We start from the raw sequence: 26,747 nt of genomic DNA on the forward strand, positions 1-26,747 counted from the left end.
ATATATGTCGATCAGAAATTTTTATATACATAAATTTACAGGTGCTCCCGATTCTGAAAATACTCGATAACTGTCAGCCATGGTTTAGTACACAAAAATTTGAGGTTCATAGTAATAAGTAATAACACGTGGAAAAACATATGTATCAAGCCACCCTAAAAGGCCTTGGTTTTGCTGTTAGCAGAGACTAGGAGACAAAAGAATTACAAAACTGGGGAGTCAGACTGATCATTTGTTAGAAAAATTATTACTCGGGCAAGTAGTATTAGCACGCCATTGAGCTTCAGGGTGGTAATTTTCATAATAAATTTAGCGAACCTCGCTAAACTTAAGCCTTTCAGAGTCTTTGTGTAGAAACCACCATGGACCATCCTTTGATGCTAATCTGAAAACACAAAACAAATATATTTCCCTCAACTACACTAATATATTATTCTTCCACAAAGAAAATCTATGATATAACTAGCACTGTTTTAGGGTCATGAAGCCGAACTAAAATTTCAATTTTTGCATTTCTACGGCTTCCTGTCCTTACTATACACTTGCATAACATAATATATTCTATTATTATTATAAACACATAAACTTAATTATATGCATTGAACCTTTTTGACATTCTGACCATAGTATAACCTTGCAAGGCTTCATGTTTGTAGATGATCTCCAACATTATACACAAATTCATAATTCTCATCATACAAGACCTCTGTGGAATGGAATCACTTTTGGGATATGATTATTAAATTTTCCACATGAAAGCTTTTCTGGTCAAGAGATCTGTAATGAGTAATGACAATTATTTATCTGGATTTTAGGTTAAATTTATTTGTGAATACTAGCTTGATTGTTTGACTTCTGCCTGGGGTCTAAGTTACATATACACATTTAGCAAATAAATTGAACAGGTGGTTGCTGAGTTGTTGAATGAGATGGGGGACCATCTCAGGTCAAACGCATTCAAAGTTTTTGAAACTTAATTTAGGTTCAAATATGAAAAATGTGTTTTTAATCTGTATGATTATGCAAATGATAGCTTTTCAATGCAGTGATAAAACTGCAATGTGGTCCCGAGTTCAACAGCAATTAGACATTTGGCCTGACCAAGAACATTACCCTCTAATGCTAAAGCTCTCCAAAATATTGATACTTTTTATTCAGAACTCTTAAATACTGCGTCAGTTTTACCTGATAACTCCAGCTATGGTCCGCAATCCCATAAAAAGAGTCAGACCTGCCCAAACACCAGGAAGACCAAAAACTGAGGGAGCGTAATACAGGAATATAGAAGATATTGCTCCCACCACCATCTGCAGTTCATCACACAACATTTATGAGAAACACTATTTGCATCATAAGTTCATAACCGGTTGACATAACAATTACGCGCATAGTACTACATACCATTGAACAAGCCGCATATTTGAAATCTGAAACACCATAATGGAGACCATCAAAAATAAATGCCAATGCATTTATAGGTTGACTGGCACTGACAAACTGTATCAAAATTTAAGGTAATTACGGAAAATTCCAAATCAAAATAACAAAATAAAAAATAAAAAAGAGAGGCTATCACTTACCAATACCCCAGTTCTCACAATTGCTAATACTTCTGCATCTTTAGTAAACAAGGTAGCTAAAGAGCTAAACGATGCCCCCAAAATCAAAGTCAATAAAATACCTGTCCCAAATCCTATCTGCAAAGAAATAAAACACAATCACGATAAAAAAAACAAAAAGACATGTTTAACGAGAAGAACTTGATATTAAGAAGTTAACTGCACTAGGATCTGTCTATGAAATTTATAACAATTTTCGACCCAGCTATACCTTCAACACAGAATACGTGACTTCCTTCACAGATCTGTAATCACCTTTAGATGCTGAACTAGAAATTAAGGCCTACAGAAAGAAGTCGTCAGCAAGTAGAACAAAACCTTAGGAGTATGATTTTAAGCACAAAGACTAACGTGCATTTAAGATCTGTAGTATACTATATGAGTGACAAGCCATATCACAATAAACTGCAAGTAAACCATAAGCAGTGAGTTCCATCTAGAAATAAAGGCATCGCTGTCATGGCCAATAGTCGATTGAAGTCCATATCTTTAACAAAGCTTAGTTTACCATGCACTCACCATTAAAAAAACACCCAAAAAAAAAATAACTGGGACTATAATCTATAGACAAACAAATACATAATGAAGATAAAACTCCAGGGAGAAAAATATTACCTGACCGGATGCAGCAAGTGCATCTGTCAGTAAAGATACAGCTAACCATACTTGTAGACATATTTGATGAGCGGCCATAGCAAGTGGACCTTGACGAGTAGCCATAGATGTTCCAGTTGTCGTAGTTATAAGGACTGCAAGAGTTCTCCCCAGCAGAAAACCACCTGGAAATTTGCCAAATGATCATAAAGTAAATTCAGTATAAAATGTATAACATATGGAGATACAGAAAAATCTAGTCGGAGAAAATAATCAAGAATGAAATTTTGCAAAATTAAGATCACGTGTATTTCCATTGGGAAATGCTGCTTCTATTACATGATTGTGCTAGTGAATCAATACTGGACAACTTTTCATCAATGGATAACCAATAAAGGCCTGAATTGTTCTCTCAGAAGATGTGTCCCAAATGCAATCTAACATGGGAGAAGGTTGTGAAACCACTAAAATACCCTAAAAAATCTCTACAACCTTCAAATTGTAGTTAGGCACCTCAAGGTCCAAATACTGCATCTGCACCTAAGCAGCCGTGGCACTAATAAAGAATTAGACAACACTGAATTTTAGTGGAAATACTTGTTCTTCTTCACATCAGAGTTAAAGGACCGTGTTAGTATCACCTTACTAATACACTTACTAGTGCATTATGCCACTGTAATTGATGCAATACTAAACTAAATACCCACAAGCTGAAAATGCAGTAGCATACTAATATACTATAATAATTAGAGCAATCATCAGAAGGCACATTAGCATCCAACATAACATACATATGCTTGACGCTCTCATTATCATTCATATATTTATGACAAACATCAACCTAAATACCAACCGGATTTCAAATAGCCGCGAAACTGAAGTGATCCCAGCTTTAGAGGCAATAATACTGCTCTTTTATTGAGATGCCAGAGCATTAGGCAGGTGACGATATATCTGTATAATTATATGTGACAAAGACAATTACACAAGGAAAAGGTATTTTAAGGATGAAAGTTAAGGGGTGAGGACATACTGTGAAACAACAGTAGAGATGGCGGCTCCAGTTACACCCAGTTTTAAAAAATACATAAGAACTGGTAACAAAAGGATAGTTGCAGCACTACCTATACCTGCACACTTAAAAGAAGTCTATCAATTAGTTTATTGTGAATGCTCAAGTAATAACCACTTTTTGAGCCTATAACCGTATAATAATTTAGCATAAACAATCACGGTTAGGAAAATTGCAACATGAAACTCACAAGATCGTCCTACTATTGTGTATGAAAGTAAACATCAACTCTAATCCTTCTTTAAATCGCAAAGAAATTTAGAGGGACATACCAAGACAGATTACAGGAGTTTTTGTGTCCTTGAATCCACGAAAAATGCCTTGAAGAGCCAAGGAAACAACAACAGCAGGAGCACCAATGGCTCTAAGAGAAAGAAAACGTTGTGCTGGAGCATGCATTGAGGAAGCCTGTAGTAAATTTATTCTTTATTAGGCAATTGTCTATGGGAAAAACTATATGCATAATATAGATAACAAAAATTTAAGGCAAAATTTGAAAGCAGATCCACAGATATTTGTACTATGGGTCCCTAATATCTAATGGTAATTTCGTAATTACAGATTTATTATAATGATATATGAATGTATTTCTTTTAATAAGATTGCTAATTGCTCTAAGTGCGTCACTGTCTAGATCAAAGTTGTAATAATATGATACCCGACCTTGATTAGATGGCACCCATGTTTTAAGGTTGCAAACGCAAGTGCAAATGACAGAAAGTATACATGTACAGGACATGAAGAATATATTGATATCCTAGGAACTACAGCAATTTTAAGATGTAAAAAGCTTACCGACGATAAGCCCATTAAGTTGAGAAAAATTCCAGATCCCAGCCACAAGGCTACAGCCTCAAATAAGCCAATGCCAATTGCTAAAGTCAAAGCTGTTGACACAGAAGATAATTGCTGTCTTTTAGCCATAGCTTCCAAAGGTCTAGCATTGTTAATTTCTTCATGGCCCTCTGTACATGACAATATTGAAAATGGAAGATGAAACTAAAAAGACTGATAAAACTAGATACCAAAAAACTGAAATAGTGCACCGCACAATATATATCCAGTTTGGTTTACCTGAATTGGAGCGTGAATGTGCATTTCTTGAAATGTCTTCAGCCACAAAAGAAGTAGCAATGCTGAGGAGAGGAATATTGAATAGCTTTGATACAATATTGAAAATTGATATGGACACACCAGCTGAAGCCAACTCCACAGAGCCTGCAAAGATACAAAAATGTGAGTCACAAATTATAACCACCTCAATACAAAGAATTTCTGCTCCAGAAGAAAGGCTCCAAATATAACCTAAACAAATTCAAAGGAAAAGAAAAGGTTTTAATTCAGATAAGATCCGTGAATCTTCCAATAGACAAGCTATTGGCTTATTATTAGACGAAATGATCAAAAAAAAAAAAAATTACTTTTCCTATTTGTACACAACGCTTAATTATATTGTTGAATTTAAATATTCAATTCTTAAATAGAAATGTTTTCAGGTCCCAAAGCAGGAGCTATGCCAACAAAAAAACCTAGAGACATCCAAACTAAAATGAAGAAATGCTGCATCATCAGCTGATTTAATAACAATCCAGTGTACCAATCTATTTAGTTTATCATACAGCAAGATACTACACCACTAGCTATTTCCCTAGGACCAGTTAGACTACTGACAACCGAAAAATAAGCTGAACATCAGGTGAGAATCATGGACATATCCCCAGGAACAATTTAGACAACATATTAAACTACAACAGCCAAAACAAGTACATCCTCCCAGTCCAACCCAATGTCACTATAGGTTTTATATTCAAAGCGAGTGATATGTACATATAGAAGGAGAGGGAGGCTAGGAAGGATATTCAAAATAAAACGTAATCTGATGGTGGAAGTAGGAAAACAATTTTTGTATAAACCTTTACAGAAGTTGCTTATAGAGCGGAACCCAACTTACCTAATCGACCAATAAAAGCCGTTTCCATAAGCTGCGCAAATGGGTCAATAGCCTGTCCAAGAATTGCTGGAAGGGATAACGTGATAAGTTCATGTGTTGGATTAGTATCATTTCCTTTCAACTCAGCCTTAACTTTATCAGATGCAACTGATGAAGAATTCTCATTCAAATCACTGTAAACATAAAGAGATTGTCATGAACTGGAGTAAATAAGACACCCCATAGGAAATGGAATGATTTTTAACATGCAACGATATTTACTCTTCTAATTTTAAAAAGAGTAGCAGTTGATTATTAAACAAATTAAAAATGATGATGATAATAAAATAACAATATATAGTTAGATAATTTTAGTAGGAAACAGCACAACTAATGCAAGTAAAAAACAACATAGACTTAAAGAGGGGTAAGATTCAATACTAAACAAATTCCGGTAACTAGGCAGTCGACTTACAGAACAATTGGCACAAAAAGGAAAACATTTCTCAAGGAAGCGCGAATTACGTAACATAAGAATTATAGAGTAAATTGTCAGCATTCTTACTGGGAAGTATCTTCTGAAGTTGATGGCTCAAACTCTTCTTCTATGGACAAACTCTCATCCATATCAGATGTTTGCACACTAGAATCTGAACTTAACTTATAATTAACATCAGATAATGGGCGTCTTCTTTGGCGCATAATGGGCAATGGTGAAGACATTTGTGTGTAGTTGGTGGACAATGAAGCACGAGCAACAATGTCAATACATCTCAATCTCTTCCCGTTAACTAACATGTTGAAATTGCGAGATTGACTAGAGTTTTGCAGTAAGAGTGACCTCCTCATTCTTGTAGTGGGATTCAGTTCCCTAGTAAACAATCTAGAAGAAGTCCCTCCTCCAGACACTTGAGAAGCAGCCATTTTTATCTATATTCAATTTCTGCAATCAATGTGAAGTGTCACCCTGTAAGGTAAAAAGTAAAAACAAACATGAGATGAAACATGTTCAGTTTTCAAAAAGAAATCCCACGACAAACAGAACTTTAAACTTTTGGTGGAAATAAATCTAAATGTTGTGAAAAATCATAATTTTTAACAATATATCAACAACCAATTTATCTAACAAGTAACAAAGGTTTACAGCCCTCAGTCACTGACTAATATAGGAAAAAAATAATATACATCCTCTATTTTTCCAGAGCTACGCATACGACATATACTTAATTGTATACAAATTGAGTTGGAATATAATAAATTTGAAAACGAACAAAAACCTGGATAACAGCAAGAAGAAGAATCATCACCGACTAATTAGCAAAAATATATACAAAAACATGACCAACTTATCAACTAGGAATTGAGAAGCAGAGTAATTGATGTTAAAGATTAGTATGCAGTGAACCATATCAGAGAAAAAAATTCCCAGAAACAACAGATAACTAAAGTCTGGACTTCTTTAGTAAAAATTCAAACTTTACACATAATCTTTGAAAAAGATAAGATTTTTAACATAATATCAACAACCTCCACTAACAAAGTTTCACAACACACACAAATTCACAAACACAATCTGCACATATTGGGTTGTAAAGATAATATAGCAGGAAAGAAACAAAAAATTGGATAAAAACAAGAAAAAGATAATCAGCAAGTCATCAAAGAAGAAAAGGAAGAAGAAAGAGGAAGAACCTGAATTAAAATTGATAACAACACTGTGGGTGTGTGCTTGGTTTATATAAATTGCCGCCCAGTCTTGTACTATATGTATATACACACAGATGATATTCACAATTTTGCAAGCCAGGGTTAAGGGTTTAGGTGATCACAGACTACTGAGTTTGGGTTTTTGTATACAAGGACAGAACAAATAAAAATAGGGTCCAGGTCCCCAGCAATCGGTTGCTGGGGGACCTTTAACCAACACACGGCGTTTGAGCCGTCCGATGGCCCAACCAAGGGCCACGATTTAAAAACCGTCCAGCGCTTTTTTACCGCTGGAAGCCTACCGTCCAGCGCTAAAAAACCGCTGGACGAGTGACTATTTTTTAGACGTCCAGCGCTAAAAAAGCGCTGGAGGAGTTTGATATTTTCACTTGTCCAGCGCTAAAAAAGCGCTGGAAACACAGAGAAATGATCATATACCCGCGTACTTAGCTCACTTTAGGTTAGTGTTAGAAAAAAGATCGAGGAGCTTAAAAATTTGGAGAGTTAGGGTTTGTGGTAAGTGCATAATCTTTGGAGCTAAAGAAGCAAGTGCATACTCAAGATTGTGGTAATTTCTAACTCTAATCTAGTTGTTTGTTTGCTTCGTTTGTGTTGTTGTTGTTATGGCGGATTCTTTGTTCGAGGATTTTGTTCCAAGAAAAAGAGTAAAAAAAGTTGATAATAAGGATTACGTAGATGTAGATGATGTTGTTAAGGTTGATAGTGTTGTAGATCGTGTGTTTATTGATTTAAAAGATGATGAAAATGTTGATGATAAAGAATATGTTAGTGTTGATGAAGATTGTATTGATGATCGAAATGTTGTTAGTAGTGATGATGAGGTTGATGAGAACGTAGAGAGTGATGATAAAGGAGTGGATAATAAATTTATTGATGAGAATGAAAGAAATAAAAATATGGAAGTCCCGTATTTGAATCAGAGATTTGATAATTTAGATGGCGCAGATAGATTTATTAGGTCATATGCCCTTAAGAATGGGTTTGCGGTGAAAATACAACAAACAAAGAAACGGGCAAAAGTTGATGAAATATATGCCCGAATGTTTGTTTGTAGACTCGCGGGTGAAAATCAAGACAAAAATGTGGTGGATGAAGAAGTATGTGTAGGCAGTAGTAAGGGCACACGTCGTCGGGACAAACTTCCTAGAAGTGGTTGTAAGGTTAGGATGTTTGTTGTGAAAAAGAAGAAAAAAGATTATTGGGAGTTGACAACCGTTGAATTAGAACACAATCATGATCTTGTATCTCCTAGTAAGATGACTTTGATTCAACGGGAAAGACATGTGACGAGTGCGGCAAGAAATCTTATAAATGTGTTAAATGTGTCGGGTATTCGCCCTAGCCAAACCATGAGTCTTTTTAGCAATATGCAAGGTGGAGTTAGTAATGTTGGTTTTGGTAGCCAAAATATTAGGAATGTAGTGCGGGATGAGCGGAAGAAAAAGATACAAGTGAGTGATGCTCAAGCGGGTTTGGATTTGTTAAGTCGTCTTAAAGAGGAAGGCGGTGGGAAGTTTTTTGTGAAAACTCAAGTGGATGGAGAAAACCGTTTGAAAAATCTAGTATGGGTGGATCCTAAATGTTTGATGGCCTATAGTAATTTTGGAGATGTTGTTGCTTTTGATACGACATACCGAACGAATAGGTATGCCATGCCATTTGTGCCTTTTACAGGGGTCAATCATCATTACCAGTCTGTTCTTTTTGGATTTGCACTCATGAGGGATGAAGTAAAAAGTAGTTTCGAATGGGTGCTAAGAACATGGCTTGAAGCTCGTACCCCTTCAACCTCGTACCTATTTGGTTGCTGTTAGGTTTAGGATGTTTGTTTGGGTTCGATTATACTTTGTAGTGAATAAAAACCTTGCTTTTTCGTAGTGAATGCAACTTGTTTGATAAAATGCCCCTTTGAATATGCTACATATTTCTACAAGGTTTTAGAGTTTAAGGATTGAAGGCACTGCTTGATATGGCTTTAGAGTTTAAGGATGCATTTTCTCTGTTGCCAGAACATGACTCTGTCTATACTCTGTCTGTTACTTGAAGCTCCTAATCGAAGTTTCTAATGTTTTTACTGGAAGCAAACATGTGACTGCAAATATTTATTTCCCTGAAATTTGTGAAATTCATATGCAGTTAATTGGCTGGTGTCATAAATCAGATGAGTTTATTAGTTCTTTAGGAATGAAGATGAAAACTAAATTTGATGACTATTGGAAAAAATGCAGCCTGGCTTTGGCTATTGCTGCTATCTTAGATCCTAGATTTAAGATGAAGCTTATAAAATATTACAAACTCTGATTGGAAACTCTGATTTATGTTATAGCTTATGGTTCATTGCAATGTGTTGTATGCTTTAGTTTAAGTTAGTATATACTTGAATTTGCACTGATTTTGTACGGTTATAATGTATGAATTTGTAAGTGAATTCAGGCTGTTTGAGTGATGCTGATTTATTTGTCGATATGTGTTGTGTTGTATTGTCATTAAGCGTCACTGATTTATTGTCGATATATGCTATCTGCTTTGTAATTTATGAATTTGTAAGTGAATTTGCACTGAATTTGTAAGGGTAATTTATGAATTTGTAAGTGATTTTTTATGTTTGGGATCTGCAGAGATGGAGGACATATTGCCAGGACCGAGCAGCCGGGTGGTTATCACTGACAATGCTTACCATGTCAGTGATAATGTTTGGAGAGGTACAGATAGGGGGCCTCTAGAGTGCTTTGGTGCGAGCCGTCTACTTCATGTTTGGGTTCTGTCTGAGGCACAGAAGGAGCTGTTGCACGCCGTGGGATTCGGATTGTTTGCTAACCAGGATGTGGGGGTACAGAATGACACGGCATTAGTCTCTGCACTCGTGGAGCGGTGGAGGCCTGAGACGAACACCTTCTTCATGCGCCAGGGTGAGATGACTATTACTCTGCAGGATGTGAGTTATATTTTGGGGCTGCCTATTCTTGGGCAAGCCTTGGGAGGGCCAGCCATACAGTGCCCGGCCTCGTGGTTTCGGAGATTTTGGTTCGAGGAACTGAGTGATGAAGATTATGAGGCTGGTTGGAATAAGTCAGGCATCAAGTTCACATGGCTTTATCAGAGATATGGACGGGCAGGTGTGGAGGGTGACCCTGAGCGGATTGCAATTCACACGCAGGCTTATCTTATGCTGGTTGTTGGGGCTGTTCTGTTCCCTACGAGGAGTAGGAGTGTTGTTCACCCGAGGTACATTGGGCTCCTTCGTGATATTTCACAGATTCATACGTACTCCTGGGGTTCTGGTGTCTTGGCATATCTGTATAGGGCTTTGGGGATGGCTGTCAGGAAGGATAACACACACATTGCCGGTTGCATGCTGCTACTTCAGATTTGGAGTTATGAGCGGTTTGATATCGGGTTGCCTTGTCCTTTTCCTCAGGCTGTGAGATTTCCAGCTGCGTTGTATTGGGCTTATCCGAAGACGAAGAGTGTTCTACTTGAGGATAAGGAAGCTGGAAATGCAGAAGAGGTTGTGGTGAAGCCGGTGCTTGGGAAGCGGCGCCGGGGTTCTAAGGGTCCTCACCACAACTTGCCACACTATAGGGCTGAGTTTGATGGCGTCGGGTCAGATCGAGTGAGGTGGACACCTTATGATGAGGAGCCAGAGGAGGTTTATGGAGACGAGGATGAGCCCCCTGTGATTCCACATCTTGATTGGGATCTGATTGAGGCACAGTTTGCCGGACAGTCCAGGCTTCCACTTCTCTGCTTCGACATTTGTGAGTTCCAGCATTCTGACAGGGTTTTGAGGCAATTTGGGTTGAGGCCGTGCATTCCGAGGCCACCTGTAGACATGACTGCGTATAGGAAGCCGAAGCAGAGATTCCATGCAGAGAATTGGATGGCTGTGTGGTTCGCAGAGATTGGGCGGTGGAGGCGCTTTTGTGACCGGCCTGACATAGCCCTGTGTGATGATTTAGGGTACACTTCGGAGGCTGCGTACATGGAGTGGTACATGGAGGTGTCTAGGAGGCGAGTGGGGAAGCCAAAGCCCAAGCCTCAATCAGATTATTCCAGTCGTGAGTTGTTTGACAACTACGAGGCCTTCCAGCTTGTAAGTGTTTAGTTAGCTCAAGTTTTTGCAATTACTGTATTGTTCGTTTCGTACATCCATGTTGTATTGACTTTTGGTTTTTTGCAGATTGAGTCAGCTATGGACCTAGTAAGGCAGTTGGATGCGCGTATGCCTTCTAGTTTTGTCCCCGAGTTTCGACAACTTGCACCTAAGTTTGTCGACCGATACTCTCGCTTCATGAAGACTGTGAAGGGGCCGGGATTCACCCCTCCAGTCTTTGAGCATCTAGATCGGGCAGACTTGTCTGGGACAGGGTTGGCAGGTGTCGCTGAGCAGGACATCATTCCCATGACTCAGCCTTCGCAGCATATCCCCGAACAACCAGCATCTTCTTCCCGTCCAGACAAGTTGGCACTTGTTAGTCTGAGGAAGGGGAAATGGAAGATGAACAAGCCCCTTTCTCCCACAAAGCAAGATACAATAGCTACAGAATGGGGTTGGAAAGATGGTGTGGTGAAGCTAGATGGGGGGGTGAAGAATGCATTGTACGAGTTGAAGCCTGTCAATTTGCTGACACTGGCTCCGGGATCTTGGATAGATGACCGGATTATTTATGCGTATATGGTACGTTCCTAGACCTCTATGTGTATTCCGTTTTGAATTGATGACCTCTATGTGTACGTGTGTTAAGTAATGTGGTTTCTGTACATATTTCTGCTTACTAACTCTGTTCATGCCACAGATGTTGTTACGTGATAGGGAGGAGGAGATTGCTAGGCTTCATGATAGGAAGCCAACGTACTATTTTATGGATCCGTTCTTCATTCCCCTTGCCAAGAATAAGAATTGGAAGAACCCCGAGTCCTACGTGAAGTTGCATAACTTCTACTGCGATTATGGAAGTGCTGAAGTGGGGCCGACGATCAACAAGGTTGATTTCATCTTCCTCCCGACTTGCGTAGAGGAGAATCACTGGATTCTATTTGTCTTCTCCGTGAAGACATGGGGCGTTGTCATATTGGATCCTTTATATGATGACTCAAGTTACCCGGAGGAGGAAGAAATAGTGGTACGTACACACTTAATGCACCCACTTATGTCATTATTGAATATGTTTTCGAATATGTTTATAATTAGTACTGACTTAACATATTTCAGACGAAGATGTTGCCCGACTTGATTAGATTCTGCGAGAGGCGGCAAGAGGTTTTTCCAGAGGGCCCGGCTCAAATTAGTGCCTTGATGAGAAGGCCAAAGCAAAGCAACCACACTGACTGCGGTATTTTTGTCATGAAGTATATGGACTATATGTTGCAAGGCTTCCATTTACAGTCAATGAGTTGGACGAGTTCTGATGTTGAGACTTTCCGCTATAGGATTGCGAAGGAGATTCAAAGGGGAAAAGCAAGAATGATCCCTGGGTTCCTCATGAAGCAAAGGCTGGACAATGCTTCTAGGGCTTAGTTCTTTTGTTATGTTCTTTTTCAGTTGTAGGAATAATTTTGTACTTAAAACTTCAATTGTATTGCCTTTTGTAGAACCTCGTTCAGTTATCTATATAATGCAACCTTCATTTATATCGGTTGTTTAACAACCGTGTCCTATTCCCTTCCCCGAAATTCAGTTGTGATTATTGTTGTTAATTATTGGTTTTGATTTTGGATTGAGTTTTACTTTTGATTTTGGATTGAGTTTTAGTTTTGATTTTGGATTGAGTTTTAGTTTTGATTTTGGTATGAGTTTCATATTTCAAGTTTCAGTTATGATTTTGGATGTAGTTTTAGTTATGATTTTGGATTGAGTTTCATTTTTCAAGTAGCAGTTTCAAGTTTCAGTTACAGTGTTGATTTTGGATTGGTTTTGGTTTATAGGCAGGCATGACAAAACAGGGGAGATATGGCCAAAATTGTTCCTGTGTTTCCAGCGCTTTTTAAGCGCTGGACACAAAAACTACTCCCAGCCGTCCAGCGCTTAAAAACCGCTGGACGTCTGAGACTGTTTTTTGTGTCCAGCGCTTAAAAAGCGCTGGAAACACAGGGATCATTTTGGCTCCCCTGACCTGTTTTTTCCCCATTTTGGTACCATGGAAACCTGTTTTTTGCACCCTTACTCCAAAATCATAAAAATTCATAAAAATTGTATTAAACTTCTAAAAATTCATATAATTTAATACATATTAGGAAATCAGGCAATTTTTACAAATTCATAGAAAATAATAAATTCTTACAAATTCATAGAAAATAATAAATTCTTACAAATTCATACAATTTCATACAAATTAATTGAAAATGCCTAGAATATTGGAGTAGCCAATGGAAAGTCGATGGTGAGGGGTTTCGTCCATGCTAATGAAACAAGTCGCTTGATACAACACCAAAACACTTCCCTCGCGAACCTCTCCCGTCGTGATCATTGGATGATCTTTGGTGTCATCACCAAGCGAAACTAGAATAGACTCGGACCCGTCATACAATCTAAACTTTGCAAGAAGAAACGGATTTGGCTTATCATCAAGATTGTCCGTTTGCAAATTATGTACGAACCCCTTCACATATGCGATACGAAATTGATCTTTTTGGAAACGTGTATCGCGGGGCCTCAAATTGCTTATCTCAGCAATTCGCTCGACATTGACAAGTTCACCTCCATCCCAAGGACGTAGCACAAAACGCCTGTCTCTGTCCAAAGCGTCCGCTCCCAAAAGCCTAATGTGAATGAAATACGGTGTCGGGCATCTCCTTGCCTTTGCCTCCATTTCTCCACTTGCAAACCATCCACACGCTTCACTCCATCTCCTCTCCCTTTCAATTTCTTCCTCCATAGGGTACAAGTTGAAATCTTCTTCTTCAACTACGGGAGCATCTATGAAGAACCCGTTTGCATACGATGGACAATCTAATGCCTCCATTTCTCCACTAGCCACCCATTCACGGGGTTCAATTTCTTCCTCCATAGGATCTAAGTTGAAATCCTCTTCTTCAACTACGGGAGCCTCAATCAAGAATCCATTTGCATACGATGGACCATCTAACGGCAACCGGTCAATAATGTCAAGCATTTCATTGTCCGACGGGGTTGACCAAGAACGGAACCAACTTTCACTAAGAGCCTCCTCCGAGGGTGAAAGCGAATCACTAACATGACTAAGTGTGTCACTACTGTCAGATTGATGACCATTTTCCATTTTTCACCTACAAATAAATATGAAATAAAATAATAAAAAATCACTTTAAATCACATAAAATCTTATAAAAGCACATAAAATCACATGTGACAAAATGACATAAAATGACATAAAATCACATAAAATCAAATAAAATCACATAAAATCACATGTGACAAGATGACATAAAATGACATAAAATCACATAAAATCAAATAAAATCACATAAAATCACATAAAATCACATAAAAAAGTTACATCTAAGAACTCTTATTTTGGTCTCCAAATTTTTTGCAAGTCCTTATATCATGGCCTTCTTCATGACATTGCTTGCATTTCCTCTTTTTCTTACTAAGGCCTTCAATTGGATTTTTGAAACGTTGTGGCTTCTTCCTACCCTTCGTTTGAGACACTATAGGATCAAGTACCGGCTCGTTCAACTCGTCACCAATATTCTCTTCAATGGGATTCTCAGTATTTGTATTAGGAGCAGCATCAACATTGTCAACAGCCATTTTCTCAAGATTTGCAATTTCTCGATTCATCACCTCTACGGCATACTCATATCTTTCTTTCGAAACCATGCTGCTATGACAAAAACTCATTGTTAACAAAGTCATATGGTTGAATCTTTGACTTGGTGTCAATTCTGTAGATGTTGGATCATCGCAACCCATAGCATAAGGTAGCATACCATCTACCCTATTAGCATCTCTAGTCCAACGACGTTGAATAAATGTTACTGGAATTTGGGCAACATTTTTCTTGTTTAAAACGGCAATGATGTGTCGACACGGGATTCCTAAATGTTCATACATCCGACACACACATCTTCCTGTTAGGGCCACTTTGTTGAATTTCACTTCATACATTGTTCTTTTGTCGATTTCGGTCAGGGGTCTAAAACACCTATAATGTGTGACTTCATCCCCTAATGTCAATTGATCTTTATCCTTCTCGACAAAGTATTTAGAGGCTTCCACCAATTGAACTTGAAATTGGCGAAACATCTCCTTGGTATATATGGAAGCCCCGTCTTGTTCCAAAGCCGTCTTCAACCTCAAGTAACGGGTTTTATTCTTCGTGTCATTGTCCTCCTCCTTCTCCCGCATAAATTGTCTTTCAATTGCTTTTTGTGCATTCTCAACAAATTGCTTCAATCCTGTACTAGAACTAACATAGCTATCAAAGAATGCATTCATTCCCTCGCTCCTCGATGTCGTGGTCTGACCCGCAGAGAATGTACTCTTAGTATAGGCCGAGATCCATTTCTCCTTCAACAAATACAATCCTTGCAACCATGAATGATCTTTCAAATCATACTTCACCACTAAATCTTTCCACCTCTCCTCAAAAATATCCTCCGTCAGTGAATGGTATATGCATTTGTTGAAATCTACTTTGAATGTTCCCGGATGCTTAATATAAAGGGTGTTCAATTTTTCGGGGAACTTCTGGCTTATATGCCAAGAACACAACAAATGTCGGGTTTGGGGTAGTATGGATGCAATTGCCCCCGCCATAGCTTGATCTTGGTCCGTGATTATAGCGTTCGGGTGTTTATCGCCAACCGCTTCAAGCCATGTTCTTAGCACCCATTCGAAACTACTTTTTACTTCATCCCTCATGAGTGCAAATCCAAAAAGAACAGACTGGTAATGATGATTGACCCCTGTAAAAGGCACAAATGGCATGGCATACCTATTCGTTCGGTATGTCGTATCAAAAGCAACAACATCTCCAAAATTACTATAGGCCATCAAACATTTAGGATCCACCCATACTAGATTTTTCAAACGGTTTTCTCCATCCACTTGAGTTTTCACAAAAAACTTCCCACCGCCTTCCTCTTTAAGACGACTTAACAAATCCAAACCCGCTTGAGCATCACTCACTTGTATCTTTTTCTTCCGCTCATCCCGCACTACATTCCTAATATTTTGGCTACCAAAACCAACATTACTAACTCCACCTTGCATATTGCTAAAAAGACTCATGGTTTGGCTAGGGCGAATACCCGACACATTTAACACATTTATAAGATTTCTTGCCGCACTCGTCACATGTCTTTCCCGTTGAATCAAAGTCATCTTACTAGGAGATACAAGATCATGATTGTGTTCTAATTCAACGGTTGTCAACTCCCAATAATCTTTTTTCTTCTTTTTCACAACAAACATCCTAACCTTACAACCACTTCTAGGAAGTTTGTCCCGACGACGTGTGCCCTTACTACTGCCTACACATACTTCTTCATCCACCACATTTTTGTCTTGATTTTCACCCGCGAGTCTACAAACAAACATTCGGGCATATATTTCATCAACTTTTGCCCGTTTCTTTGTTTGTTGTATTTTCACCGCAAACCCATTCTTAAGGGCATATGACCTAATAAATCTATCTGCCTCATCTAAATTATCAAATCTCTGATTCAAATACGGGACTTCCATATTTTTATTTCTTTCATTCTCATCAATAAATTTATTATCCACTCCTTTATCATCACTCTCTACGTTCTCATCAACCTCATCATCACTACTAACAACATTTCGATCATCAATACAATCTTCATCAACACTAACATATTCTTTATCATCAACATTTTCATCATCTTTTAAATCAATAAACACACGATCTACAACACTATCAACCTTAACAACATCATCTACATCTACGTAATCCTTATTATCAACTTTTTTTACTCTTTTTCTTGGAACAAAATCCTCGAACAAAGAATCCGCCATAACAACAACAACACAAACGAAGCAAACAAACAACTAGATTAGAGTTAGAAATTACCACAATCTTGAGTATGCACTTGCTTCTTTAGCTCCAAAGATTATGCACTTACCACAAACCCTAACTCTCCAAATTTTTAAGCTCCTCGATCTTTTTTCTAACACTAACCTAAAGTGAGCTAAGTACGCGGGTATATGATCATTTCTCTGTGTTTCCAGCGCTTTTTTAGCGCTGGACAAGTGAAAATATCAAACTCCTCCAGCGCTTTTTTAGCGCTGGACGTCTAAAAAATAGTCACTCGTCCAGCGGTTTTTTAGCGCTGGACGGTAGGCTTCCAGCGGTAAAAAAGCGCTGGACGGTTTTTAAATCGTGGCCCTTGGTTGGGCCATCGGACGGCTCAAACGCCGTGTGTTGGTTAAAGGTCCCCCAGCAACCGATTGCTGGGGACCTGGACCCATAAAAATATACAACAATTCTATCCATTTCTTTACTTTTTAGTTTTTCATAATTTATTACTCAACCCTTTTTATATTTTTGAGCGCTAGTAGTATATTTAACTATTTTAGTGGTAAACAGTGGGCAATGGCCAATGAGCATGATAAGGAAACTTGGGAATCCTTGGTTTTGGCCTTTTAAATAATAAAAATAAAGACACTTGTTTCATGGTTAATGAATTCAGAATCGGAACTTCAAACACTAATTCGTGTTTGGATTAACAATTTTGTGACATGAATAAAAATTTCAAGTCACTTGAAGCCAAATCATTACTTATTAGAATTATTCGTCACGTACCACTCATCCTCATTCAGATTCCCGCTCACGATTCAAACCCACTCATTCTCATTATTGATTCAGATTCTCGCTCACGATTCAAACACACCCGTAATAATAATAATAATAATAATAATAATAATAATAATAATAATAATAATAATAATAATAATAATAATAATAAAATTAATATTAATAATAATAATAAATATTAGAATTTACAAAATTATACAAGAAATGGATGTTTTGAGTTAAAATATACTCCACTATGATTATATATGATATCAAATTATGAAATTCATGTTAAATACAGATTAAAATTTAGTGTAATATAGTTTTAAATTAAATTAAACACAAGTCCTATATCCAATTAACTTTGCCTTGTATTGACCAATGGCCATATATTTAGGCAGAAATTTATCATCCCATTGAGATTTTTTACTTGTTATCTCTCAATAAGCTTTTCTATTTTTAGTGTAATACCAAATCATCACCATCTGCTATAACTGATTCTTCCAACCAAGATCATTCAAGTTCTCATGCCTCATTAATTCATGTGAATTTGAAAAACCCTGACAATGCAGATTCAGTTATAGCTTTGCTCAGAAATTATATGGATTTGCTGATATCCAAATCTCCAATATTGTTACAAAGTAGCCCCTGGCTACTCTCAAGAAACTGCAAAAAAAACTATTTGGCCTCCATCTCAATTCTCAGTCTCCCTGCTAAAAATCAATATTTGGAAGATATGTATGTCCAAATAAAATGCATCACACAAATGAAAAATCCATTCGAAAAATCTCAAGAAACGTCTTGCAAAGTTGTTATTCTGATGACAATGATTACAAAGAATGGAGATTATACATATTTTACAATAATAAAGGGCTGAAGGCCTCTTCTGTTACACGGGATTGCATTCTTCTAAACAATGAAGCAAGAAGAATTTTATTATGCTCTCTACTCAATCTGGACGGATATAATGTCCAAGTATGACCACAATCAAGTTTCTTTCGCGGACCAAAATATTATACTACTAAAACAAAATCAGAGCTTGCCGATAAAATCCTTGCTTGAAAGTAAAATATTGATACATCAGGTTACCGCCATATGCTCTAATATTTCTCCACAAAGACAATGAATGCATTACAAGTATATGTGAAATTATTGGAAAAGATAAAGAGAGAGCAACACCAGCTGGACTGCAACGAGGAAGTTCCACCTCCAGCCTTGTGAGTTGATCTTCGTGGCACTACTAGGAGATGCTGAATCACTAGGAGTTGCTGTTATACAAGGTACAAAATCGTAAGCTATAGATACTTTATCTAGTGATTTGGATTCAATTCTTGAGCCGTGCTCAGCACAAGTTAAGTCTTTCTACAAATATCTAGTTTATCTCTCCAATACGAATGCAAAAGGAATCATAGAATTAGATTCACAAGTAATTATCTCTCTACTCCTGAAGGCCTTAATTTATCATAGTAATTTGGATTTAATTATTTAAGCCGTGCTCAGTACAAGTAACGTCTTTCTAAAAATATCTAGTTTATCTCTCTAATACGTAAGTGAAGGGAACTGATAGATCATAAATTTGTATACTATATGAGAAAAAGCTTAAAGGAATGACTTACAGTTACTTGAACAAGTGGAAACTGTGGTAAGGTTTGTAATGATTTTTTGGTTATCATAGCCCAGATAGGCACAAGTTGTGCGGCTACAGCCAGAAGACGTGCTATTTCCCAGAAACACGCTGTTGCACTGAGTATTTGGGCAAGTTGGCCAGATGGAAGATTTTATCTGAGAGGGTTCGCATTGTAATCTAAGCAAGTAAGAAAAACAAGGAAAAGTTAGAAGTTTACAGCGGAAATGCACAAGTAGGAGAAGGTTTTCAATTGATTGAACTTACGTGTAGTTGTTTGCAGCATCACACTTACACCGTACACAATTGTTAGCAGTGATGGCATAAGAGCCATTGGGGACGAGTAAAGGGTAGTCGCGTGAATCACTTGAAATACTTGAATTACAAGCTACACACAGAAGCCAGAATTAGTAACTAATAGAACACTTAAAAAAACCTGAAAATCTTAATCATGGAAAAGCAAGCATAAATAAAGTTAAACGATCTAAGTATTTAACTGAGGTCCTACGAGATGCAACTTCTGTTCTGTAAACTGTAGTGAAGCGTTTACCAATCTACTGAGGACACTAATTTGCTATCTCTCACACCACTGCTTGCTTAGGAGTAATGAGAAAGCAGACCTAAAATTCTTAAACAAAGTGAAGCAAAATGTAGTTCTCAGCTATATAATTATCCGCTGTAGCTGCATAGCTGACAAGAAGATCATAAATTCTCCCCTATGCCAGTGGACTGAAGATATCAGCATGTTACTATTCTCACATTAGAAGATGAACCTTGTAATCATGGAGAGATATAATAACTTCCACTTACCTTACCCCAAAAATTGAGCATACCCTATTTAAGGGCTACAATTTGTAGTGAACCAATGTATGTGTTTTTCGAATAATCTCAGAAACCTCAGACAATCACCTTGCAATACAATTTGCAGCAAAAGCAATTCAGTTATGCGTATTCTGACTACCTCAAACACCTGATAGATTTACCTTCCACTACAATTTGTAGCCGAAGGCACTTATGTGTTCTCTGACTATTTACAATCACCTCACACTACAATGTTTTTTACCAGAAACCAATTTATGTGTTTTCTTAGTCATCAAAAACCATATTCAGTTTAAAATTTGTGGCCTGAGTAGGGTCTTCCGCTATAAAGTCAAATTATACATTCCAATCTGGAAGATCGATTTCATTTTTCACCCATCAATAATGCAAGAGTGGTCCTCCATGTACCCGTAGGCCGTATCCTTTAATTTTTATGATAAAAATAGTCTAAGCTAAAGAAGATAAGCATCATAAATTCCTAAAAATTGAACTTGTCTAAGTTCACACCCACCACACCACACACGTAGCAACAAAAATCATAAAGTTACCAGTTATCCTAAAACCTCTGGGAACGCGAACATTTACCATGATCATATAGTATATTGTATTGCAGATAGTAAGTACCTTTAAGAGGGACATCAAGAACAACGCCAGCCTTGAGATCAGCCGGATCAGCCAAGGCATTAAGCTTCAACAACGTCTCCTGCGTCGTATCAAACTGCTTAGCAATCGCCTCCACGGAGCTCCCAGCAGGCACAACATGGCCATAATGAATCACAGCCTGACCATCAACTTCATCACAGCTACACGGCAAAGGGATTTTCAGCTCCTGCCCCACCAGAATTTTGTTAGCATCAGCAATGTTATTGGCAGCCTGAATCTGCTGGTACAGGACTAGTCCCCCGAAAATATCGGATGCAATGTGGAACAGGCCGTCCTCAGGGACCACCTTGTAGACCGGGAGCCCGTCCGAGGTTCCTGTTCCATTGGCGCAGCGGCAGGGGAAGGGTATTTTGACGGTCTGTTTGGCCTTGATGGCGAGGGAGGGGAGTGTTGTTGGGGGATAGTTGTTGGCGCCGAGGAATGATAGGAGGTTTTTGGAGATTCCGAAGAGGGTTGTGATGTTGGAGATGGTGGTGTCGTTGGGGGAGACGTAGTCGATGAGGGAGTTGCATTTTGATGATGGCTTGCAGCTGAAGGGCTGTGCTTTTGTTGGTGGTGTGGTGGTGAGGATGAAGAGGAGGAAGATTATGAAGTATGGTAGAGTTTGGGTGATGGTCATTTTGCTCTGTTTGCTCTGTTTTTGTGTCTCTGTTTTGGGTTTTGCTTGAGCCCTTCCTGGCTCAAAAATAATGAGGTTTGTGTGTTTTGTGTGTGAATTTATGTGGGATGTGTGTGGGAAAAAAGGGAGACCTGGGAGGAGGAGACTGTGGAAGGTAGGTGGCCCAATGAATTCAAGGGTGGAATTTTCTTTTGCTACTAGAAGGATGAATGCACTGTTGAGAGAGTTTACGATATTCTTTTTGGTTAGAATATAATATGATCATGATAAACTTTTCTCCCAACACTTAAAATTTCGAGAGAATTTTTCAGTAAAATATGAGAACTCACGCTAACTGGTCTCTTAACATAATATCTCCGGAGCACGGAAGATTAGACTCGGTATTCACATGAGCAATTGTGGGTAGTAGTGGACCAGAAGTGGCGGTCAATTATTGTGTTTACCATTATTCTACTCCCTCCGTCCCACTAGGTTCTTTACGTTACTTTTTGGCACGCATTTTAAGGCTCATATAAAGTATACTTACATTATATATATATTTTTAGAAAAATTCTTGAAAAAAAGTTTGAAGTTTAAACTTTTATTCAGAAAAAGAAAAAATCAAAAATATGTTATAGAACTATATTTTACGAGAGTCTCAAAATACGTGCAAACAGTGTATGTAAACTTCCTGTTGGGACGGAGGGAGTATATATTTTGTGTGACTAATGAATGTAGTTATCTACTATGATTATGTGCTACTAGTTGTGTAATGTGGTGTTGAAGTGGAAATTGAACGAGGACTTGTGGAAAATTACACATTAAAAAACAACTTGGAATCTCTAATGAGTAATGAGAATGTGTAGTTTTTCCATTGCATATATTTCTTTGTACAGGTCATTCTAGGGCTTCTGATTAGGAGAGGTGCGTTGACTAAGAACAAGACTCTGACTCATTCATCGCCTCCATGCTCATTAATGTTTCTGTCTTATGCCTCCCGAGTCCTGAGTGAGTTCATTGATTTTGGTTAATAGTTTAAAATATAATGATGGTGTAATTATACTATTTACTTTAATTTGTTTACAATAAAAAATTAAGCATGAAAGTTTTATTAGGAAGAAAGTTATGAAAATAAGCCATCAATACATTTTAAATTATGTATCCAAAGTCAACTACTCATTTTAAATTTGGATTGACAATGAGTATTCCTCGATCTTTTATCAGACATTTGATTTTTTGACACTTTAATTACATAATAAAAATATTATCTTTTAAACTTTTTATAAATTAAAATAATTATATGAATAATATTGATAATCAGTTTGATTTCAATTTTTTGATTTGGTTATAATTTAAAATTGGAATCAAAACCGGAACTGAAATATTGATACGATTTGAATTTTCAATATTTGATCTCAACTCCTGATCTTTATTCTTCCTCTGTCCCGTCAGATTGTTTACGTATGCTCGCATTTTGTGACTCTTGTAAAGTATAGTTTTATAACATATTTTTAAATTTTTTTTTGAATAAAAGTTTAAACGTCAAATTTTTTTTAAGATTTTCTTTTTAAAAAATATATAATATAAGTATACTTGTCTTAAAATGCGTGCCAAAAACCTTGGGGACGGAGGAAGGAGGGAGTACTTTTAATTTTTTTTAATTTATCCTTTATCAATTTCGATTTCAATTCGAACTTTTTCTCTGTTTTGCTTATGACCGGGCCAAGACACCACAATATCTTCCGTGTGAGCAATTCCAGTTCCACCAGTATTTAAGCCTGCTTTCACATAGACACACATTGACTATTTTGTCTGCAACCGCGTGTTGAAAGTTCCCGTGTTGTTTTAGATGATATGTGGATGTGGAAACACCACTTCCATCACTCACTGCCCCACCACCCCTCGTTTGTTTTTTCAACAAACTTTCAAACCCCCTACTTGCGTACCTTTTTTCCTCAATTTCTCACAGGATGCGCTTGATATCCGAGGTGGATGCAGATGGCTTGTTATAACTTTAACCGTGGCGGAACCAGTAGACCGACTCACCCGAGACTCAAAAAATTTAACAACATTTGATTGAAAGAAAAATATTAGTTAATACAAAAATTTTTAAAATTTATTCGGGACTAAAAAAATTTCTTTATAACATTTTTAGAGAACATCCGGGGCTAAAAAAAACTTCTACTGATTTTTTTTTCTAGGCGGGGCTCAGCCCCTCTTCGCCCCCAGTTCCGCCGCTAAACTTTAACATTCTTAATTTTTACAAGTGTTCCAGTCGGAATCCAACCATTTTCACATTCGGGTCAGTGTTCGATTTCCATAAGAATTTACAAGTTGTTATATCAAATCGTTTTATTATACTGATCCGCAAGATGTGCATCTGTGATGAGAATAAAAATGGATTGTTGTGCAGAACGTACTTGCCCCGGCATTTTAGTTAAGTAGGAGAAACCAAAATCGGGATGTACCTTAGAAAATTTGCCCGCATCTCAGGTAAGACACGTTCTCGCGTTCAAAACATATTTAGTACTTATATTACTACTCCCTTCCATTCATATCCAGCAGCCGTCTTTATTATTTGAGGAGTTTCCATTAATTTTTATCGGTGGAAAATCCCTAACTCTTTTGTTTGACTTGTTTTCTTCAATAATCTTCTTTTTCGGGGAAGGATTTCTATCATTTTATCAGGTTTGTTTTATTTTTCTAGGTCTAAATCGTCGGAGCTTCCGATTAATTGTTTCTTTGATTCAAACGAAGTTTATCGGATTCGAAAGTTAATCACCTATCTTGTGGTTTCGACTATCATATTATATCGACAATAATGATTGAGAGACTACCGTTACTAGAGACAGGCTGCAAGAACTAAGCAGTCGACTATCTCAGATCTTTGAGTGGACTATCGATCTTGCTGAGAAATTTAGGTTTTCAGAGGTGAAATATATTGGGGTGTTTGGCTGGGTTTTTAAACCGAGTTTGTAAATTTATAAATTAGAAGCACTTATTTGTACCGTTTGTGTAAAAAGTCAAGAAGCACTTATAAAAAGCTAGGAATGCTAGCTTTTGTTTTACGACTTTTACTTATTTCCCAAACACTTTAATCACTTCTCACTTCTATTTCACTTCTTTAATTTAAGCAAGAAGCACTTATTTTAAGCTCAGCCAAACGGCCCCAATTTGTAATTGAATTTGGTAGATTAAGCACTCTACAAGGATAGTATATATTTTATGATTTTTATCAGTCTTGTCCAGAAAACTTTTTATACTAGTATCACTCCATCAGAAAACGTAAATGCTTGCGTGTTTTTTTACTGCTAAATGCATATTGCAACGAACATACACGTAGGAACCTCAGCTAAAAAGAAATTGTCTGCCGTTTGATAGTACGTCTGAGGGAGAGCAGACTAGTTTCTGGTTACACGATTCACAGTTCCAAATTTATATAGAGAACTATACTTTAAGAAGCTGTTGGAATATTCATAAATTGTTTAATACTTAGTCGGGTATCCCTTGTCTCAGGTAATCTGTTTAATTGTCCCATGTTCTACACTATGTTTATGATAGTTAATACTTGGTTGATAGAGTTTTTTCCTGAGAATCCTTGATCAAGATGTATTATTCGCGTATTGAGGCTTTCATCTAGCAACAAGAACATCAGGGTGATGATCATATCTCTGTAAGCCTCTTACGAAGCATTAAACATTATATACATCTGCATAAGAGCTAAACCAGTTGTCAAGCCAAGGGCTAAGTAAGGGTGTGAAAAAGGGGTCCTAGGTACTGACTCTGGACAACCGGAGATTCAAATTCTCCATACCAGTTAATAATTGTAGACTCCAGGATTTTATTAATTTCTGTGGCTTCGTCATATAGAAACGAGAGCATGGTCTCTTCTTCCTCGTCTTCTTTCTTCATAACTGGTTGTGTCACTCCTAGCACTGCCAATTCTTGGTTTTTGCTAGAAAATGTGGTGGTGGTGTCCCCTGAAATCAATGGTGACATTGGTTGCAGAGATGGAGGATCAGAACATGTAACGCTATGGTCTGTCTTCATTCGCTCTTCCATTGCTGCCCTTTGCTCCAACACTTTCAAAGATGTCGCCTTTCTATATATCTTACATAACACTATGTCCTGTATACAAAATCCATGCATTAGTACACCAGTGTCTAATAATTTTCAAGTGAGACTACAATTGTATCATTATCTAACACTTAAGTCCTCGACGTCTTTCTAGGAGTCTTTCTACACACAATCTACCTTGTGGGAAGGGCATGAAGCGGGTAAACGATACTCATTCATGATCCAGTCAGTCTTGGAGCCCCTTGGTGCTCTTCCTTTGTAGAAAACCAGAGTCTTCTTCAGTCCAATGACTCTCTTGGGATCGGATAAGGTAACAATTTTGCGGTCAGAGCCTGTGGCCTTCCAAAACCCACGTTTAGTAGTTCTGTTAGGCCTCCCTCCACTGCCATGCTTTGTGTCCCTTGGCACAAAGAAGTACCACTCTCTCTCCCCAATCTTCGCCAACTCTGTAATTTATGCACATTAGTTAGAAACAAATTCACCAAAAAAACCAACAAATTTGGAGAAAGATATTGGGGGTGTTTGGCCGGGTTTAGAAGTCCGGCTCCTGGGTTTTTAAGTTAAAAATACTTATTCGTACAATTTGGGTAAAAAGTCAAGAAGTACTTATAAGAAGTTCAGAATACTATCTTTATGTACATACCTGGCAGATACCAAGGATCATAACCATAGATATTAACGACACCAATGACATCGTAATGCAATGTCTTCCCCTGGATGGTGTTTTTGAGGTAGAATTCAATGAGCTCTTCCTCAGTAGGATGAAACCGAAAGCCGGGCAGCTGAAGCTTTGTTGGAGGTGATTTATCCATGGACTAAGGAGGTAATGAACCTATGTTTTATAGTTATGGCAAGAAGCAGAAAACACTGAGGTTATATAGGGGAAAAGTGATGAACAGATGTTGGTGAAGGTCCCCACTCCTTGACCCAGAAGTCTAGCAAGACCTGGAAAAAATGGAGTCTTGGCACTGAGGCTGAATTTATTGCGTAAATATGTGCTTGCCATAGTCCAAACATTCTTGATTTAGTGTTTCCCATCCAATGGTGTCATATTTTCTTTGCACCATATGCTAAAATTATTGCGTAAGCATGACTTAATATTATTCAGTAAATCATACATATGTGATTGTCAAATGACCGATGATCTCTTGATCCAGTGGTATCTCCCTCGCTTCTTTTACGGAATGTCTAAGTTCAAAACTTGTCAATTTCTGAACGGTGGCATACATTTTTAGCTTCAATTTAGAAGATATTGTTAATAAATTCTAGTTCTTCTGTTGAAGT

The 26,747-nt window shown here is 37.6% G+C and overlaps 7 protein-coding genes across 8 annotated transcripts; 3 read left to right on the plus strand and 4 right to left on the minus strand.

The window, feature by feature from the left end:
- Positions 1–3: 3 nt before the first annotated feature.
- LOC108205871 (protein DETOXIFICATION 45, chloroplastic) lies at positions 4–7,082 on the minus strand. Of its 2 annotated transcripts, none has more exons than XM_017375986.2 (14): positions 6,908–7,082; positions 5,781–6,182; positions 5,237–5,409; positions 4,360–4,503; positions 4,081–4,250; positions 3,558–3,693; positions 3,247–3,343; positions 3,067–3,167; positions 2,235–2,398; positions 1,831–1,902; positions 1,581–1,697; positions 1,402–1,497; positions 1,186–1,307; positions 4–385 (listed from the first exon to the last, which is right to left on the minus strand). In XM_017375986.2, the coding sequence occupies exons 2-14, from the start codon at positions 6,137–6,139 to the stop codon at positions 310–312; spliced, it is 1,827 nt and encodes a 608-aa protein (XP_017231475.1). In that variant the 5' UTR covers positions 6,140–6,182; positions 6,908–7,082; the 3' UTR covers positions 4–309. The 2 variants fall into 2 exon arrangements, with proteins under 2 accessions (XP_017231475.1, XP_017231476.1); XM_017375987.2 differs by having other exon boundaries at positions 84–385; positions 5,781–6,158; positions 6,908–7,046.
- A 463-nt stretch (positions 7,083–7,545) lies between these two features.
- LOC135150537 (protein FAR1-RELATED SEQUENCE 5-like) lies at positions 7,546–8,757 on the plus strand. The gene has a single exon (XM_064086891.1). The coding sequence runs from the start codon at positions 7,546–7,548 to the stop codon at positions 8,755–8,757; it is 1,212 nt and encodes a 403-aa protein (XP_063942961.1).
- On the plus strand, positions 8,728–11,690 carry LOC135150665 (protein MAIN-LIKE 1-like). The gene is made up of 2 exons (XM_064087495.1): positions 8,728–11,036; positions 11,124–11,690. The coding sequence occupies exons 1-2, from the start codon at positions 9,564–9,566 to the stop codon at positions 11,631–11,633; spliced, it is 1,983 nt and encodes a 660-aa protein (XP_063943565.1). The 5' UTR covers positions 8,728–9,563; the 3' UTR covers positions 11,634–11,690.
- Positions 11,691–11,739: 49 nt separating this feature from the next.
- On the plus strand, positions 11,740–12,461 carry LOC135150538 (putative ubiquitin-like-specific protease 1B). Its single transcript, XM_064086892.1, has 2 exons — positions 11,740–12,066; positions 12,156–12,461. The coding sequence occupies exons 1-2, from the start codon at positions 11,740–11,742 to the stop codon at positions 12,459–12,461; spliced, it is 633 nt and encodes a 210-aa protein (XP_063942962.1).
- A 1,959-nt stretch (positions 12,462–14,420) lies between these two features.
- On the minus strand, positions 14,421–16,904 carry LOC108207550 (protein FAR1-RELATED SEQUENCE 5-like). The gene has a single exon (XM_017377988.2). It carries the CDS (start codon positions 16,902–16,904, stop codon positions 14,421–14,423), a length of 2,484 nt encoding a protein of 827 aa, XP_017233477.2.
- Positions 16,905–18,440: 1,536 nt separating this feature from the next.
- On the minus strand, positions 18,441–21,581 carry LOC108210014 (lysM domain-containing GPI-anchored protein 2). Its single transcript, XM_017381246.2, has 4 exons — positions 20,750–21,581; positions 19,574–19,694; positions 19,299–19,486; positions 18,441–18,950 (listed from the first exon to the last, which is right to left on the minus strand). Exons 1-4 carry the CDS (start codon positions 21,405–21,407, stop codon positions 18,832–18,834), a joined length of 1,086 nt encoding a protein of 361 aa, XP_017236735.1. The 5' UTR covers positions 21,408–21,581; the 3' UTR covers positions 18,441–18,831.
- Positions 21,582–25,016: 3,435 nt separating this feature from the next.
- Positions 25,017–26,405, minus strand: LOC108208027 (NAC domain-containing protein 6). Its single transcript, XM_017378499.2, has 3 exons — positions 26,107–26,405; positions 25,641–25,909; positions 25,017–25,514 (listed from the first exon to the last, which is right to left on the minus strand). Exons 1-3 carry the CDS (start codon positions 26,273–26,275, stop codon positions 25,131–25,133), a joined length of 822 nt encoding a protein of 273 aa, XP_017233988.1. The 5' UTR covers positions 26,276–26,405; the 3' UTR covers positions 25,017–25,130.
- Between the last annotated feature and the right edge of the window lie 342 nt (positions 26,406–26,747).

This window comes from Daucus carota, chromosome 2 (genome assembly GCF_001625215.2).
Source record: "Daucus carota subsp. sativus chromosome 2, DH1 v3.0, whole genome shotgun sequence".
Lineage (NCBI taxonomy): Eukaryota > Viridiplantae > Streptophyta > Magnoliopsida > Apiales > Apiaceae > Daucus > Daucus carota.

Coding starts and splice junctions, on each gene's coding strand:
- LOC135150537 (XM_064086891.1), top strand. CDS start 7,546: ATGGCGGATTCTTTGTTCGAGGATTTTGTTCCAAGAAAAAGAGTAAAA.
- LOC135150538 (XM_064086892.1), top strand. CDS start 11,740: ATGTTGTTACGTGATAGGGAGGAGGAGATTGCTAGGCTTCATGATAGG. Junction 12,067..12,155: donor CGGAGGAGGAAGAAATAGTG/GTACGTACACAC, acceptor AACATATTTCAG/ACGAAGATGTTGCCCGACTT.
- LOC108208027 (XM_017378499.2), bottom strand. CDS start 26,275: ATGGATAAATCACCTCCAACAAAGCTTCAGCTGCCCGGCTTTCGGTTT. Junction 25,910..26,106: donor TGATCCTTGGTATCTGCCAG/GTATGTACATAA, acceptor CATAAATTACAG/AGTTGGCGAAGATTGGGGAG. Junction 25,515..25,640: donor CTTCATGCCCTTCCCACAAG/GTAGATTGTGTG, acceptor TTTTGTATACAG/GACATAGTGTTATGTAAGAT.
- LOC108207550 (XM_017377988.2), bottom strand. CDS start 16,904: ATGGCGGATTCTTTGTTCGAGGATTTTGTTCCAAGAAAAAGAGTAAAA.
- LOC108205871 (XM_017375986.2), bottom strand. CDS start 6,139: ATGGCTGCTTCTCAAGTGTCTGGAGGAGGGACTTCTTCTAGATTGTTT. Junction 4,504..5,236: donor GGCTTTTATTGGTCGATTAG/GTAAGTTGGGTT, acceptor GTATCTTTGCAG/GCTCTGTGGAGTTGGCTTCA. Junction 1,903..2,234: donor CACTTGCTGCATCCGGTCAG/GTAATATTTTTC, acceptor TTCTTTCTGTAG/GCCTTAATTTCTAGTTCAGC.
- LOC108210014 (XM_017381246.2), bottom strand. CDS start 21,407: ATGACCATCACCCAAACTCTACCATACTTCATAATCTTCCTCCTCTTC. Junction 19,695..20,749: donor TCTTGATGTCCCTCTTAAAG/GTACTTACTATC, acceptor TTCTGTGTGTAG/CTTGTAATTCAAGTATTTCA. Junction 18,951..19,298: donor TTCCACTTGTTCAAGTAACT/GTAAGTCATTCC, acceptor CTTGTATAACAG/CAACTCCTAGTGATTCAGCA.
- LOC135150665 (XM_064087495.1), top strand. CDS start 9,564: ATGGAGGACATATTGCCAGGACCGAGCAGCCGGGTGGTTATCACTGAC. Junction 11,037..11,123: donor ACTACGAGGCCTTCCAGCTT/GTAAGTGTTTAG, acceptor GGTTTTTTGCAG/ATTGAGTCAGCTATGGACCT.